The following is a 14,883-nucleotide window of genomic DNA, read 5'->3' as shown; positions in this document are numbered from 1 at the left end:
TAAAATTTTCGTTCATAAATCTCTAGAGGTATTTTTCCACAAAGGAATGTTCAAAATTAAAACAATCCATAAAGCTACTAATCATTTATTGCAAATAACATTGAGTAATAATAATTAAGATCAATCTAAAATTTATAACATCTAGAGAGCTTTACAACACCCATATCACATTGTTATGGTACTTACACCAATATCTAATTAACAATATACATTAATTTAATATTTAACAAAATAATTTAATATTAGGGGAATGGTTGTGTCTTATGTGCTCTATAGAATTTAGTCCATAGTAAGTTTGAATATTACAAGTCCCATGCCCTACACTGAATAGAAGTTTATAGGACGTTTTTTCCTTGATTGTCAGTCATCGTTTGAACTTGCATTGACCAATGCAGTGTTGACTGTAGGTCCATAGTAGATCAATTCTGGAATTTGACCTCCTTGCACGCCTGTTCCATTTGTACTTTCAGAAGAACAATGAAATTGGAATGTCACTGTCCCCATGTAGACCTCACTCAGGCCTTCTTGTCCAAAATAGCTAAGTTCACTCCCATCAAGCACTGCAGATGCGGTGTATAAACATTCTGGCTCAATCTGTATTGGATGTTCGAAATACACATGGAATGTACTGCTTGAGCCGTCAGAGAAGAATTTCGTATTATTCTCAGCCAACACACGCCCCAACCTTTTCAGTTCAATCTTCACGTTATAATCTGCGGCGCCATTTGATGATCCGTAAAGACCAAAGCCGACAACAAATATCCTTTTATCGACACAGAACTGAATTGAGTCACATCTTCCTCTATACCTCCATTGGTTACTTCTATAAGCACAAGACTGAAATCTGTGGCATATCTGGAAAACAACAATTGTGTTAATTTTAACTGAATTTAAAATATTTTAATGTTAGTACAATGTCAACATCTCAATTAAATTATTTACCTGTGACTTAAGTCCTGCTCTAGTTTTAATTGGATATGAAAGTTGTGGTTTACTAGATGCAGTAAAATGTAAGAAAATATCTATAGTTTCTTGTGGCGTCAATATTCCCAATTGTGCTGCACTATTAGCAAACTCTTCTAAAGTCATTGTCGGAAATCTTATTAAATATATGGCACTGCCCAACATGGCTCTTTTGTTTGTTGGAGTCGGTTCAATTTCACGTCTAACGCATTCAGCTTGAGCCCAAGCTAAGGCAGCCTCAAAAAGATTAATTTCTTTACAATTTAGTGTTTCTCTCGCCAATACTGATTCCAGAGTTGATACGTCAATATCAACAAACCCCTCGGAAGTGAGAGCCATTTCAGCCTAAAAATAATTTTCCATTACTTGAGGTTAGACAATTAAAACTGCAATACAATTTGTTTGAATGTTTTATTTTCATCAATTAATATTAATTACAACATCGACACATTCAGCAAACGCTATCACAACATGCAAGTATGTATTACATATAAACAAAATGTATTGCAGTAAATCTATTTACAATTGACATATAAATTCTAACTCATCTTTGACTAGATAAACACATACAGTATTTTATCAATACTTTGTGCGAATACTTATTTTCTTAAACCTAATTCACAACCAAAAAAATAATGAGTATTACAATACATTAACACTTAAAAGCTCGTAACCTACAGCTAATTACAGCTGTTAATATTTTCATTAGATAAACCATTACTGGTACATTCGAGGATTGAAAGATTCTGACTGGATTCTGAGAGTTCCATTAGTAAGCTACTGTAAGAGGAGGACGATTGCATACCCAATGTCAGGTTTTCGGTAGATTCACATACCTGAGCGTCAATTACTTCCCAACATCGTTGCATTAATTCTGGCTCTTCAAATAATCTAGATTGGCTTAAAAGCAAACAGACATTTTTTGCTGTGAGACTAGTTTCTAAATAATTGACACATGCTCTCGCTACATGCGGTACAATATATTTCTTTGCTACATAAAGCGTTGATAGCACCGTGTCTGCTTCCAACTGAATTTCATCACAGTATAAATACCTGTAAAATTAATATATTTCTTACTATTTTTTGGACCAATAGTTATTGGTTATTGAGATATGTATTTTTGATGATGTTTGATCAATTTAAAATATAAATTTATAAATATTATTTGAATGTGATTAAACCAAAAATATCAAATTCAACAATTTAAAATATTTAAAAGCTTTTGTCTTATGTCTTGAAATTATCTTTTAAAATATATTTTTTTACTTACTTGAGTAATGTGAGAAATGCTGATGGTTCTACGTCAGGTACTTCTATTTCTTTTTTACATTCGGCTAAACCTCCATAGAACATGGCATAAAATACTGAACTGCCAGTAGCCAATACATATTTGTGCGCAGGGATTGCCTGTGTGTGACCTGTAATATGCAAAACATACATAAATTAATATTTTTGAAACACATTACTGTCATTGAGATACATAAAAAAGTGATGGATAAATACATGAACTCCATTACACTGTTTACATTGTTTGTTTGTTGTTTTTATATTACTCACAAGTCAAATAGCTCAAGTTTATAAAAATGTACCTGGTGGCCCAACTATGAATGTGACATCAGCCATCAATTGGTTGTTAAACATAGCCGCGTTTCTCTCACGAATGGTGGCCTTTGTGGCTTGCCAGTTAGGGTCGAGTGTGGCCGTGCCTGGTGGCGGGGTTTGCAACACCGTCGGGGAAGGTGTGGAGCTCGTAGATCCACAGGGCGATGACGGCACACTGTAGCACTGGGACACCTGTGTTCCCGTCTCTCGCTGTGATATCGTGTGAGGCGGAGACAACGATAAACCGCCACCATTGTTAATATTCTCGGCTGGAAAAACACAGAGCGTCTCATTAGCCAAGTGAATAATTCAACGCTTTAGCAACGATTTATCTAGAAAACTAATAGTAGACATTCCTATAATCCTTCTATAACCAGTTTTTAATTCAACTACGTCACATAAATACGAGTCTTATGTGACCCTCACAATAAATCAATATTTGCACAGCGAATCTCACCATTCATCCAAGTATTAGTTTGTGCAACTGACAAATTATCTCTGCCCTCTCGTAATCTTTTGTCTTGTTTTGAAACTATTCTCGAACATAGATTTGACATTTTTGCCGTCTTTTAACTTAAAATTAAAACATAAACAATGCGAGACGCTAGCTTCCACTTAACTTCGTGACGTTAAGTCGCCATCTTGTATAACCAACAGTGTGGCCATCGTGCGTATTTTCTTTCCCTACAAGAGATTCCAAAAGTGCCACCACATAAAATTATAATATCGTTTAAAACAAAAATTTAGTATAAATATATGTTTAAAAAAAAATATTTTTATACTCAATAAATACCTAAACCATTATTGATATGCATTCAGGGTTTTAAGTCGATCAAAATTTATTTTTTAAATTCGAATGGCATTAATGACATTGGACTTCCTAATCGTGATTGGATCACATACTACAACTTATTTAAAAACATTACTTAGCTTGAATATTTTGTAAAATTACTTTGACGATGCAGATGGTTAAATTAATACGCACCTACAAAATATTAAAATATATTTTGTAGTTGTAGTATACGTATTAAATTAATATATGTATTTAATTATAATATATTATGTACTTTATAAATAAGCCGTGATGTTGTCTTTATTTTTATAGAACGCGTTGTTTAATATCACCCGGCACCCCTGGGTTTAGGTTTAAAGTTTAAACGTCTTATTTGGCAACACTGACATACTGTCAAAGTTGAAATCCTGATTCTTGAGGTGTTCTTGAGAGTGAGACCTAATTGCCACATAAGAAAAAGAAGAAGAATGAGACTTGCTATGCGCCATTTTATCTCTGTAGTACAGTCTAAGTATGTATAAACTTTAAACTAGCTGTGCCCCGCGGTTTTACCCGCATTGCTCCGCTTCTGTTGATCTTAGCGTGATGAAGCCTATAAGGCTTCCTCGATAAATGGGCTATCTAACACTGAAAAAATTTTTCAAATCGGACCAGTAGTTCCTGAGATTAGCGCCTTCAAACAAACAAACAAACTCATCAGCTTTATAATATCAGTATAGATTTAATTATATAGACTGTGCCTAAACCTTATGTTTCTCAGATGATTTAGTTTTTCAAATTGGTCCTGTACTTTCAGAGGCTAGGTATTCCATGATAACAAACAAACAATCAAGTTTGCGACCCCATGCCATTTTTTAAATATATATCCTGTACATTGTTAGGAATGTTTAGACTAGTTCTTATACTGGGGATTATGGCAAGATTAATTATTTAAAGAGAAAGTTGATTGCGAAATTATATTTTTTACTGTATGAGACTGTTATAATTGTATTATGTGAGGAGGTCTCACGCTTTCATACATAAGCTCTTTAAAGTTTAAAAATTAAAACAAAATTACCTTGTACTTGTGGCCGTATCCTCTGCACGCTAGGCCGATGTCGCGGCGCGCGCTGTGTCGGCTCTTGGCAGTTTAGCTCCGAAAACCGGCCGTCCTCGTCGATAAGACTTTCGAAAAAATCCACACTGCTATTCATTGATGACCGAGTGTACAGTGCATACCAGACTATACTGAAATTAAATATGTTTACGTATAATAATTATCGTAGACTTTCTATGAGGAGGGGTCAGTGTGGCTCTCTTTAATGAATCTACGATTAGTCATCGCGCAAATGTAGTGTTTTGTAATCAGAGGAATGCTCAATGCAGACGTGATAGTGATAAGTAGAATCAGCGAATTGTGCGTGCATTTTTTTGTCTCATTTTTGAAATGAAACATCTCTAAGCTTCTCGTCCTATCAAAAAATTAAATAACTAATAAGTATGTCACTATTAAAAATTTTGCTGTTCAGACTCAAACTAGAACCACTTCTAACATTTCTCGTGAAGTTATTCGTGAAATCAGTACTATAGTTTCTGAGTTTATTCGTGCGTTACAGACATTCAAAAGCGTAAAATAAAAGTCTTTCCTCTTTATAATACCTATGTATAGGTGAATCAAATGTTTTATATATCGGTGGATTTGATTCGCCTTTTCGCATATACATACCTACATACTATATAAATAACATGCGAATTGAATGAACATACCTACATTGTAAAACTTAAATCACGTTTACCTACTTAACTTGAAATTGGAATAAACTCCAATGCTAACATTATACTTTCAGTTTTATGCAAAAATTATTAATGTAGCTTCCTTGAAATTAGAAAAGAAATTCACTTCAGTAAAGTCATTGTAAATTTGTAATAGAGTAATAAGAAGATTGTGTAAGAAATAATGAAAACCAAAACCAATTATAATATATTCCATAGAGCGCAAATATTTTTTAATTAGTCAGAAACAGTTAGTGCGTATATTCATTTGTCTTGTTTGTGTGTATGCTTAAATGTGGATAAACATAATCTATACTATACTAATGCATATTAAAAAGCTGAAGAGTTTGTTGGTTTGTTTGTTTAGTTGAACGCGCTAATCTCAGAATCTACTGGCACAGAATATATTATTACAATTGTACTACGTAGGTACTACTGCTCCGATTTGAAAATTTCTTTCGGTGTTAGATAGCCCATTTATCGAGGAAGGCTATAGGCTGTATACTATCACGATAAGACCATCAGGAGCGGAGCCACGCGGGTGAAACCGCGGAGCACAGCTAGTAAAAAACATAAGAAGTTACTTTTAGTTAAACGGTTTCCTTATTTATGTCTGACGCAACATTGTGTATTTTAAATAAATTATAATTGTTTTATATAAACGATTCTAGACGCACTAGAATCTAACCTTATAAAATACGATATTCAATATCTAGTGTTTTTAGTTTTTACTTTCAAGCGATGGCTATAATATTTCCAGATAGAATTTATGTTGAAAGTGGTTCAATTTAACCCTCAGTTAATTCGGCGTCTAAATATATGTACATAATTTAATTTTTAGTATAACTGGTAGAGTTCCAGGGATTCCTTTTTAACAAATCTGTATTTTATAAATTAAGAAAGCAATTTTAACAATCATGAAACTAAATTTTTGAATATCCAACCTTACAACAAGCTCTTTTAAATGAGACTGGTTAAACAGTCTGGTGCCAAAAAAATGGCACACCCCGTAGTCGTACATTTTTAATCAACGCTTACTCAGCTGCAGTTATGTAAAGTGGGTCACCGACCTGTGATGTATTGCATCTTCGACCAGATTTCATGCCGATTGTAATACACACAACAATTAGAATTTACAATACGATACAATAATAATGGGATATATTTTGATGTGCATGTGATGTTATTTTTAACAGGCACTGCTACTTGACAAGCGATTTGAGCTTTAAAGTTTATGTTGCAAAATACTAACAATATTTATTTTCTGGCATAATAATCTATTTTTAGAAAGCTTACAATAATTATTTCATGTAATTCAGATCGTTTTTTGAAATGCGGAACATATAAATATGTGCGGTAAAATTGAAAATGTAGAGATAGTTATAGGTACGATTTTTTTGCGCGCGAGTGAAGTTTACATAGGCGTAGCTAGCCATGAAATCAGGGTGGGGCAACAGTATAAAAAAATATGTAACCTGCAAACTATACCTACTACATAGATTTAATAATAACTAGCGGTCCGCCCCGGCTTCGCCCGTGGTACATATTTACGTTTTCTCTACATAAGAACCATCCTCGTACTTCAAGGAATATAATAAAAAAAAAAATTATCGAAATCGGTTCAGCCGTTCTCAAGTTATGCGCTTACCAACACATTTTGGGATTCATTTTTATATTATAGAGACTAGCGGTCCGCCCCGGCTTCGCCCGTGGTACATGTTTACGTTTTCTCTACATAAGAACCATCCTCGTACTTCAAGGAATATAATAAAAAAAGAATTATCGAAATCGGTTCAGCCGTTCTCGAGTTATGCGCTTACCAACACATTTTGCGATTCATTTTTATATATAAGATAGCGGTCCGCCCCGGCTTCGCCCGTGGTACATATTTACGTTTTCTCTACATAAGAACCATCCTCGTACTTCAAGGAATATAATAAAAAAAAAATTATCGAAATCGGTTCAGCCGTTCTCAAGTTATGCGCTTACCAACACATTTTGGGATTCATTTTTATATTATAGACTAGCGGTCCGCCCCGGCTTCGCCCGTGGTACATATTTACGTTTTCTCTACATAAAAACCATCCTCGTAATCAAGGAATATATTAAAAAAAGAATTATCGAAATCGGTTCAGCCGTTCTCGAGTTATGCGCTTACCAACACATTTTGCGATTCATTTTTATATATAAGAAGATTAAAAAAAATAACCGGCCAAGTACGAGTCAGATTCGCGTACCGAAGGCTCTCTATAAACATGTTTTTTTTCTGTTGTAACTTTAAATTTGTTTTTTTGCACTTTTTTCCTTTATTTGTGCTTTAGGGCGTTACTTCGGTGTAGGTTTTGATTCCTTGCAGTTGCGACCCTTGTGAATGTTGAAAATTTTTAGCAAAAACGGCTGTATCTCGTGCTGTATATCGTGATATCTCTGTTCATTCTTTGTATACCCACACAAAAAAATACTTGATTGACCTTTTGCGATAACCCTAACTATGTTGTGTTCTTTGAACTTTGAACGTATTCTTCCCAAAAACCGCAACAGTGCGAAGTGATTTTATTATGAGTGATAGGCCTTATTACGAGCAATATTTCTATACTAGTGCTAAGTCGCACTCTTTAGTTTATATGGAGAAAAAATAAAAACGAAAATTTGAAAAAGAAAATAGTACTCGGTATTCGGAGATGATTTTTTAAAATAAAAACTGAAAAATATGCGCCTAAATATGCGTTATCAGCCTATAATTTTCAAAAATACATTTTCACCTAAAGTTCTTCATTTAATAAAATAAAAAGTATGTTAAATTGGCACGTGGATAATCTACTCGTCTATTTTAAATGCATCCCTTGATCGATAAATACAATAAATAACAGACGGAATTTTTTTGATCAATTGGAACAATGATCTGTAAAACTGGCGATAAAAAATCGACGAAAATTGAAAAAAATACCCAAAATTTGTTGCTTTTTAGTGACGCTTAAATGACGATTTTGTTTCTCAAACCGTCGCTTTTAACTTTAAATTAAGGTAGCGTGAAAAAATCGGAAAAGGGGATAGTTCTTTGGATAAATACAGGTGAATATGTTGCTAATCTATTGTTGCAAAAAATTGTAGATTTTGATTTTTTCAATAGCACTAAAAATAACACTGGCCTCAATGAAAAGCTAGAATTGTTACTGATTTTCAGCGATCGGTTTGAGCAACAAAATCGTTATTTTAGCAACTAAAAAGCAACAAATATTGGTTTTTTTTTTAATTTCGTCGATTTTTTATCGCCAGTTTTATAGACCTAACAATGTGCATTGTCTAGTTTGATTTTTTCATATTAAGACTAGAGTATTCAATACGAATTACAGTAAGATACAGGTAAATTAGCTTGGAGAAATTTTTGCGTTTGTAGTAGTGTATGGTCAGCAAATAAAATAAAACAACATTTTATTTTTAGTTTTTATTTTATACAGGGTTACTTGTAAAACACCAGCAACCTCGCAGGACAAGATAGCTAACATCATAAGTAACAACATTTGTTCTACGACTTTTGGCATAACGCAATAAATTATTTTTAAATGATTTTTTAAACTTTTATTGTACTCTCCTTACATTTGTAAGTCTATGTTCTATTAATTATCGGATGGACGACGCGACGCCCCCTTCCCCCTCTCGTTCGCTTTTTGTTTACGTAATTTTTGGGAGGCGTAGAGTTTATAATATTCAGACGGAAAATTAAATGAATATTTATTTTTGTATGAAAATAAAATCTAACAAATTATCAAAAGTCGTAGAACAAATGTTGTTACTTATGATGTTAGCTATCTTGTCCTGCGAGGTTGCCGGTGTTTTACAAGTAACCCTGTATATATAAGGGATTTTAAATTAAACTATATGTGTTTCTCCTCTGAAAAAGATGAGACTTTATTTTAATATTTGCACATTTAACATACATATAACTTTTACATTAACAATGTTACTAAAATGAAAAATTTACTAACCTGAAAAAGAAACGACATTTAAAGTTTAATTCTTTAGTTTGAGAAGTCAAAGGCTTGCCTCGATCATGTTTTAACACTGGAGCCATATTGAATTAACAATATAAAGTTACAACACTTACACACAAATTAAACACTTGTTATGGCCCTGCCTTCATACAAAACTGCTGAATACGCCGTTCGCACGGGAATAGAATGTGGATGCGATTTCCCTTAGTTAGCATCCAAGCTTACGTCTTTATAATTATTAAACTGTATAAATTCATTCTTTAACTCCGGTCTGCATCGTGCAGACATGGGTGTAAAAGTCTCATTTTAGCTATTAAATGTAGTTTTTAAGTACATCTGAGTTTTCATTTGGGGCCTCCGGCTGCGGGAGATGTAATTCACTTCAACAAATATTATAACAATAATAACAAATAATAACAACAATCAACAAATACAAAATTTATCAATTAAACTACGTACTTATTAATTATAATTTTTGAATGAAATGTGCTTTATGTTCTAACGGTACCAAACGACTGCACGTGGCACCTGCGGACAGCGTAAACTGGTTTATTCTGGTTTTGTGCGTGTTTCCACTTTCCACTATCAAGTGACGATTTATTTATTTGTTTTGTTTCGTAATTATTATGGTCAAATATTAATTATGAAACAAATTATTATGGACACGATATTTTATTGTTTCACGGTAGTCGCCTTGTCGTTTGCTCAAGGACGTAAAATTGAATGATATATTTTTTTTTATAAAGTCAAAACCATTTTCTTTCAAATAAAAACTTGTTTTTATTGAAAACAAAAGTGTTGCTAGGAATAAGTATAAAATTAAATAGTAATGTTAGGATATCGAAACATTTTTGTATAGGCCAGAACGATATAGTGGAAACGCGCTCTAAGATCTGAGTAATATACACACCACTACATATGCAAAAATTTCTCCAAACTAATTTACCTGTACCTCTACGCGATCCTGAAAAAAAAGGGTCTTGACAGACAGACAAACGGACAACAATATGATCCCGGGTTTTCCTTTCGTTTCGTTTTTCAGGAACGGGTGGAGGTCATTCATCAAGCTGAAATTTAATGTACTCAAATCTACGGTCCCTCGTAGCTGTGAAAAAATCAAACTTATAAGCCAACGCAATTAAAAGATATTATAGCCGTTTATGCAATTTTCGACATTTGCAAGGTATTAAAACGTACAGGGTACCTACTTCCCGTGAACACAGCGTTCTGAAATTTGGTAAAAGCAACGTCTTAGGCATAGCACAGGTAAAGGAAAAATTCCCCCCCATCAGTTCCAAGCCTTGTCGTGGCCGGGGGGGCTCAGTAGCTCGGAGTACACTGTGTACTCTGGGTGAAGCTAATTGGACGCGGAGGGGCTGAACGGCCGGTCTGTCGTCTGACGACTCGATTGGCTCGACGGCCAGGGATCCATATAGCTGGCTGGCTGGCTTGAAGGCCGGCTGGCCGGGCTGGCTGGAACCGGCTGGTCACACCGGCTGCCTCGCAGGCTGGCTGAAACCGGCTGCTCCACCGGTTGGCTGGCCGGCTGCCTTGGGCGGCGGCTGGCTGGCTTGCTGTCACCGGCTGGTTGTCCGGCTGGCTGGCTGGCTGGCTGGATGGCCGGCTAGCTAGCTAGGGTCCTCCGGGGGGCCAGGTTTGGCTCAGGTGCCGTTGCGGTACGGTGATGGATGGCGGCCAGCGGTCGCGGCCTGGCGATTTGGCTGGGAAAAAATGAGGTTGGAAGGTCGATCGGGGCTCGTTTGGGACTCGTTCCGACTGACTGGCAGGGGGCCGCGCTTTTGCGGCGTCGGATGGCGGCCAGAGGCCGCGCGTGTGGTGTTGACTACCAACAAAGCAAGGGGCGGGATCCCGACACGTCACTTTGGTGACATGCGGTGACTCCTGTAGGTGGGTGTGGGGCGGCGGCTGTCCTGCGACAGCCGTCTGCCAACTCGTAATCCGGTCCGTGGGGCCGGACCGAGGGCCGCCATCTCTGGTGTGAGGTGGGGGCTGCGAGGGAAACCTCTATAAAAGTGCGCCGGAGGGTCCTTCGACGCGTGAAACACGTTTCGTAGGGCCTTTCGGCGCGCGCCCTCCGGCCGGTCGGTGCTGGGGTCGGGGGTTTGGGGAACGCCGATGATGGAACGGGGAACAATCCATCGTCGGCGAGTGGGTGGCGTGAGCTCGTGTTCCAGCTTGCGCCGCCTCGTGGTGGGTAATTTGGTGGAGGGCCTGGAAAGAGGCAATTCGCGGAGGGCCTGGAAACGGGCAACTGCTGGGCGGGACATGCGGAAGATTGCGATAGTGTCCCCGCATCCCGTCTAAAGCAGCGCGTTGGTACACAGTGGGGTTTTAGTCGGTAGGAATCCGACATAACCCACGGCTCCTTCCCCGGGAGCCGTGGGTATCTTAGGAAAGATTTCCCCACTTAAAAAAAAAAAAAAAAAAAAAAAAAAGGTAAAGGAAAAATTGCTAAAAGCATAAATTTTAAGTTAAAAAATACTTAATAATTAAAAGTCGACTCACGACTTTCGAGTGTGAATTTTCTTACGGATAAAGTATTGTAGTTAGTTCCTAGATAATTTAGTTTTTTAGGTTTGGTTAGGTACCTTGCAGGTCAGAGCCAGGGTGGGGCAAGTGCCCCACCCTGCCCCACCGTGGCTACGCCCATGGAAGTTTATCATTTAGCTTTTTATTAATTGATTCAAAATTACCATCTAAATTAAATCAACGAACAACAGTACCCGCTTCTGCCTTTAAAAAGACATCTAGGCCGAAAGTACCTACCAATAGGTATTTAACTTTTCACCTATGAATCAATGTCAAATGTTGTAAGGAGAGCGTTTCATGAATGAAGTAAAATCGATTATCGAATAAATAATAAGTATCCAAGGTTCATCCAAATACGCATGTTACTGAATTTCTGGATTTTTGATAAAATTGGTTATGCTGTTCGAGAGGTTAATCCGGTCAAACATGTATACTGTTGATTGACCTGCAGATCGTGATAAATTCGTGCCAGTAACTTGGGAAATCGAATTTTTCTTACAAATGATTATCTGATTGTTTTCCGATTTCACTTCTTATCTCCATAATATTTAAATGTTAGAATTTTTATCGGATGAAAACATATCGCAGGTTTATTATATGTTATGTCTAACGAGTTATATGTAGTACGTTATTTTTATACAATGCATTTTATAATGATATGTTTATGTTAATTTGTTCGTATGTTACTTTGACCATTTTAAGGGACATACCTGAAACGAAAATATTTATTTATTCGATTAGACTTCTTCTAGGGGCACTTTTGAATCGTTTACGAAAGCAGTTTCTTTAGGGAAAAGGGCCGGCAAGGAACTTAAATTTCCTATAATATTTATTTATTTGTTTAATTGTGAACTTTAACTAGCTTATCAGTTACCGCCCGCGTCTTCGTCCGCTTTGTATATAACCTAATAAATTATATGTTAAAAATTTCCTTTTGAATCACTCTAGGTATCTGAAAAAAAAATCTCATCAAAATCTGCTTAATTTTTAAGATCTGAGTATACAGACGCTAAGTCGGACGCTATTAATTCGGGATTATTTATATTATTATTTATTTGTAATAGTAGAGTTCAGGGTACTTTGTTTTTTTACCTACTTACTGAAATAATATTTATTTTATGGCCGAGTCAATAGCAAACATACCAAGCTTTTAATTTTTTTATTTTGTTTTACTATATTATTTACAGCTATTTTATTTATAACGTGTCCATATACTTAGTCGAATTATTTATCTATGTAAATTTTCAGGATGGTTTAGTCGACCAAAAATATCAGAAATTGAAACAAAATATATCAACAGTTTAATCTAAGAATTAACATAATACTTTATACCTACTATTACGACCGAGTTATCAAATTTAAATATGTTTTTCTGCTGCTCTACAATTACGATTGTCCTATATAAGTAGTACCTAGTAGTAGTAGTAGTAGTGTAGTATATTTTTTTGAATTTGGAATATTACCCACTAATTTTGTTAAATTTCACTATGCACCCAAAGAAACAACACAGACACAAACACAATTCACTTTCTTGAAACACTGCTATCAAACGACTCCCGTTCGATGCATAAGGCCAATGTGATTGAATACAGTTACATTACTTATTTATTGTATTTAATTCATTACACATACATGGAAATAGCAGGAATGTATGTGCAACTTTATCATATGGTAATCAGATAGTACAATGTCTACCTACGCCTCTTGTCATTAGAAATTAGAATTAAATAGACTGAATTGATTAGTGTTTCAAAACACTGGACACACCTCTATATGGAGCGCTTGTTATTATAATAAATGAATAACACATAAATGATCACAAACCGGTAAACGAAGAACACTAGATCCGCCTTAGTAAAGACCCAACGCAGAAATATCTTTCCCAAAACAACAGGAAATTTGTGCGACACTGCGGTGGCCCTACCCTTCATTTCATGGTTTCGGGGAACTGTGTATTATCATATCCTTAGAGTACACTGCACAGCACAAGATCACACACTTCTCGTCGACTAGAGACACAAGACTAGCACGGATTTGTTTATTGTACGACGTTGAGTGCGCGGTTTGAAATGCGTTGGTTCGAATGCGCCAGAGCGCCCGTCAGCTCTGCGCCACTCGAGCCACACGCTTGCGCAAGCCTCGCTGGGGATACCTGTCTCCCATACGCAGCCGATCGTGAAAGTCTGTGATGTCATTCCCTTATCAGTGCCTTATTTCAATACTTAATTATGTTACTTATCGGCTGTTTGTTGTAAGTTGTAACTCACGTTTGTGTCACCTTTTCGTTAATTGTATACTCCATATTTTGATTGCAGTTTCCTATCGAGACTTTCTTTATACGAGTCTTATAAGTATTAATTTTAGTGTCCAACTGTTGTTGTTTATCAGTTAGATACTTGATTTATTTTGTTTCCCATTCAATTTCCACCTATGCTCTGAGATTTATTATGCACTCAGTGACTACATCATTAACATCTTATTATTATATGCAACGATTGTCTATAGGACTTTGTTTGTATGTTAAATCATCGATATATGACGAATAAATTATTTCCATCCTCGTTCGTTATCAGTATTTACCTAAAAGTAATGTGCAATTCAAACGCAGATCACATCTCTTACGTGCAATACTTGGTGACCCACATGTCAGGGCTTAATGTATGCGCTCGGATATTGATGCATTTCTACTGGCGAATATGTTATGATGTCTTTACATTGGGTACGATTGCCGTTTGCAATTCAGAGCACGCAGGTGCGAGCGATAAACAGACTATCAACATGCAGTCACTTGGCAGGATGATGCTGGTTTTGATTTTTTATTTTCCATTTACACGGGCCGATTGCTCGCTATTGGCAGTGCGTTCAGGGACAGTGTGCCCAAGTTCTAAGAGTACGTGGTATGAATTTGCTCGATAGCTTGGTGATATTTAGCTTAGGAAGCGGAACAATGCTTGCGTATTTATGTGGAACCAGATGATGAAACTTGTTTTGGTTGCCAACAGCCTGTTTAACAATGCAAGTTGTAAAGGTTAAACGTTTTCTTTTTATTTCATGTAGGTATTCTAATACCGAATAATATGATAGTTGAAAAAAACACATTGCAAGATTTTTTTTATATTTCTTCACCACGTATCGTGGTAATTCTGTTGATGGTCACAGTTACCAATATTATTAATTTTAGCAATTTTGCATGGAAATTTTCAAAATGAATAACATTGAAATGATGTTGCA

General features: G+C 36.0%; 2 protein-coding genes across 3 annotated transcripts in view; one reads left to right on the top strand and one right to left on the bottom strand.

Moving 5' to 3' along the window:
• Positions 1-14,883, top strand: part of Brf (Brf RNA polymerase III subunit) — a 34,842-nt gene that overhangs the window by 2,448 nt on the left and 17,511 nt on the right. The gene's annotated exons all lie outside the window — the stretch shown is intronic.
• On the bottom strand, positions 70-13,772 carry lute (BTB/POZ domain containing protein 3 lute). 2 transcript variants are annotated; one of them, XM_090112257.1, is made up of 7 exons: positions 13,477-13,772; positions 4,416-4,585; positions 2,553-2,834; positions 2,234-2,381; positions 1,800-2,016; positions 943-1,308; positions 70-855 (listed from the first exon to the last, which is right to left on the bottom strand). In XM_090112257.1, exons 1-7 carry the CDS (start codon positions 13,581-13,583, stop codon positions 361-363), a joined length of 1,785 nt encoding a protein of 594 aa, XP_089968383.1. In that variant the 5' UTR covers positions 13,584-13,772; the 3' UTR covers positions 70-360. The 2 variants fall into 2 exon arrangements, with proteins under 2 accessions (XP_089968383.1, XP_089968384.1); XM_090112258.1 differs by lacking the exons at positions 4,416-4,585; positions 13,477-13,772 and adding an exon at positions 3,023-3,219.

The sequence above is a fragment of the Colias eurytheme genome, chromosome 18, assembly GCF_061535395.1.
Source record: "Colias eurytheme isolate Ceu_HAF_F1 chromosome 18, ilColEury1 Martin Lab GWU primary, whole genome shotgun sequence".
Classification (NCBI taxonomy): Eukaryota; Metazoa; Arthropoda; class Insecta; order Lepidoptera; family Pieridae; genus Colias; species Colias eurytheme.
This window is presented reverse-complemented; position numbering and strand designations above follow the sequence as displayed.

What these genes read in the sequence shown, in the direction of transcription:
- lute (XM_090112257.1), bottom strand. Translation starts at nt 13,583, where the DNA reads ATGAAGGGTAGGGCCACCGCAGTGTCGCACAAATTTCCTGTTGTTTTG. An exon ending in GATACGGCCACAAGTACAAG is followed by an intron (nt 2,835 to 4,415) that starts GTAATTTTGTTT and finishes GTGTTTTTCCAG; the next exon opens with CCGAGAATATTAACAATGGT. An exon ending in GAGCAGGACTTAAGTCACAG is followed by an intron (nt 856 to 942) that starts GTAAATAATTTA and finishes GTTGTTTTCCAG; the next exon opens with ATATGCCACAGATTTCAGTC.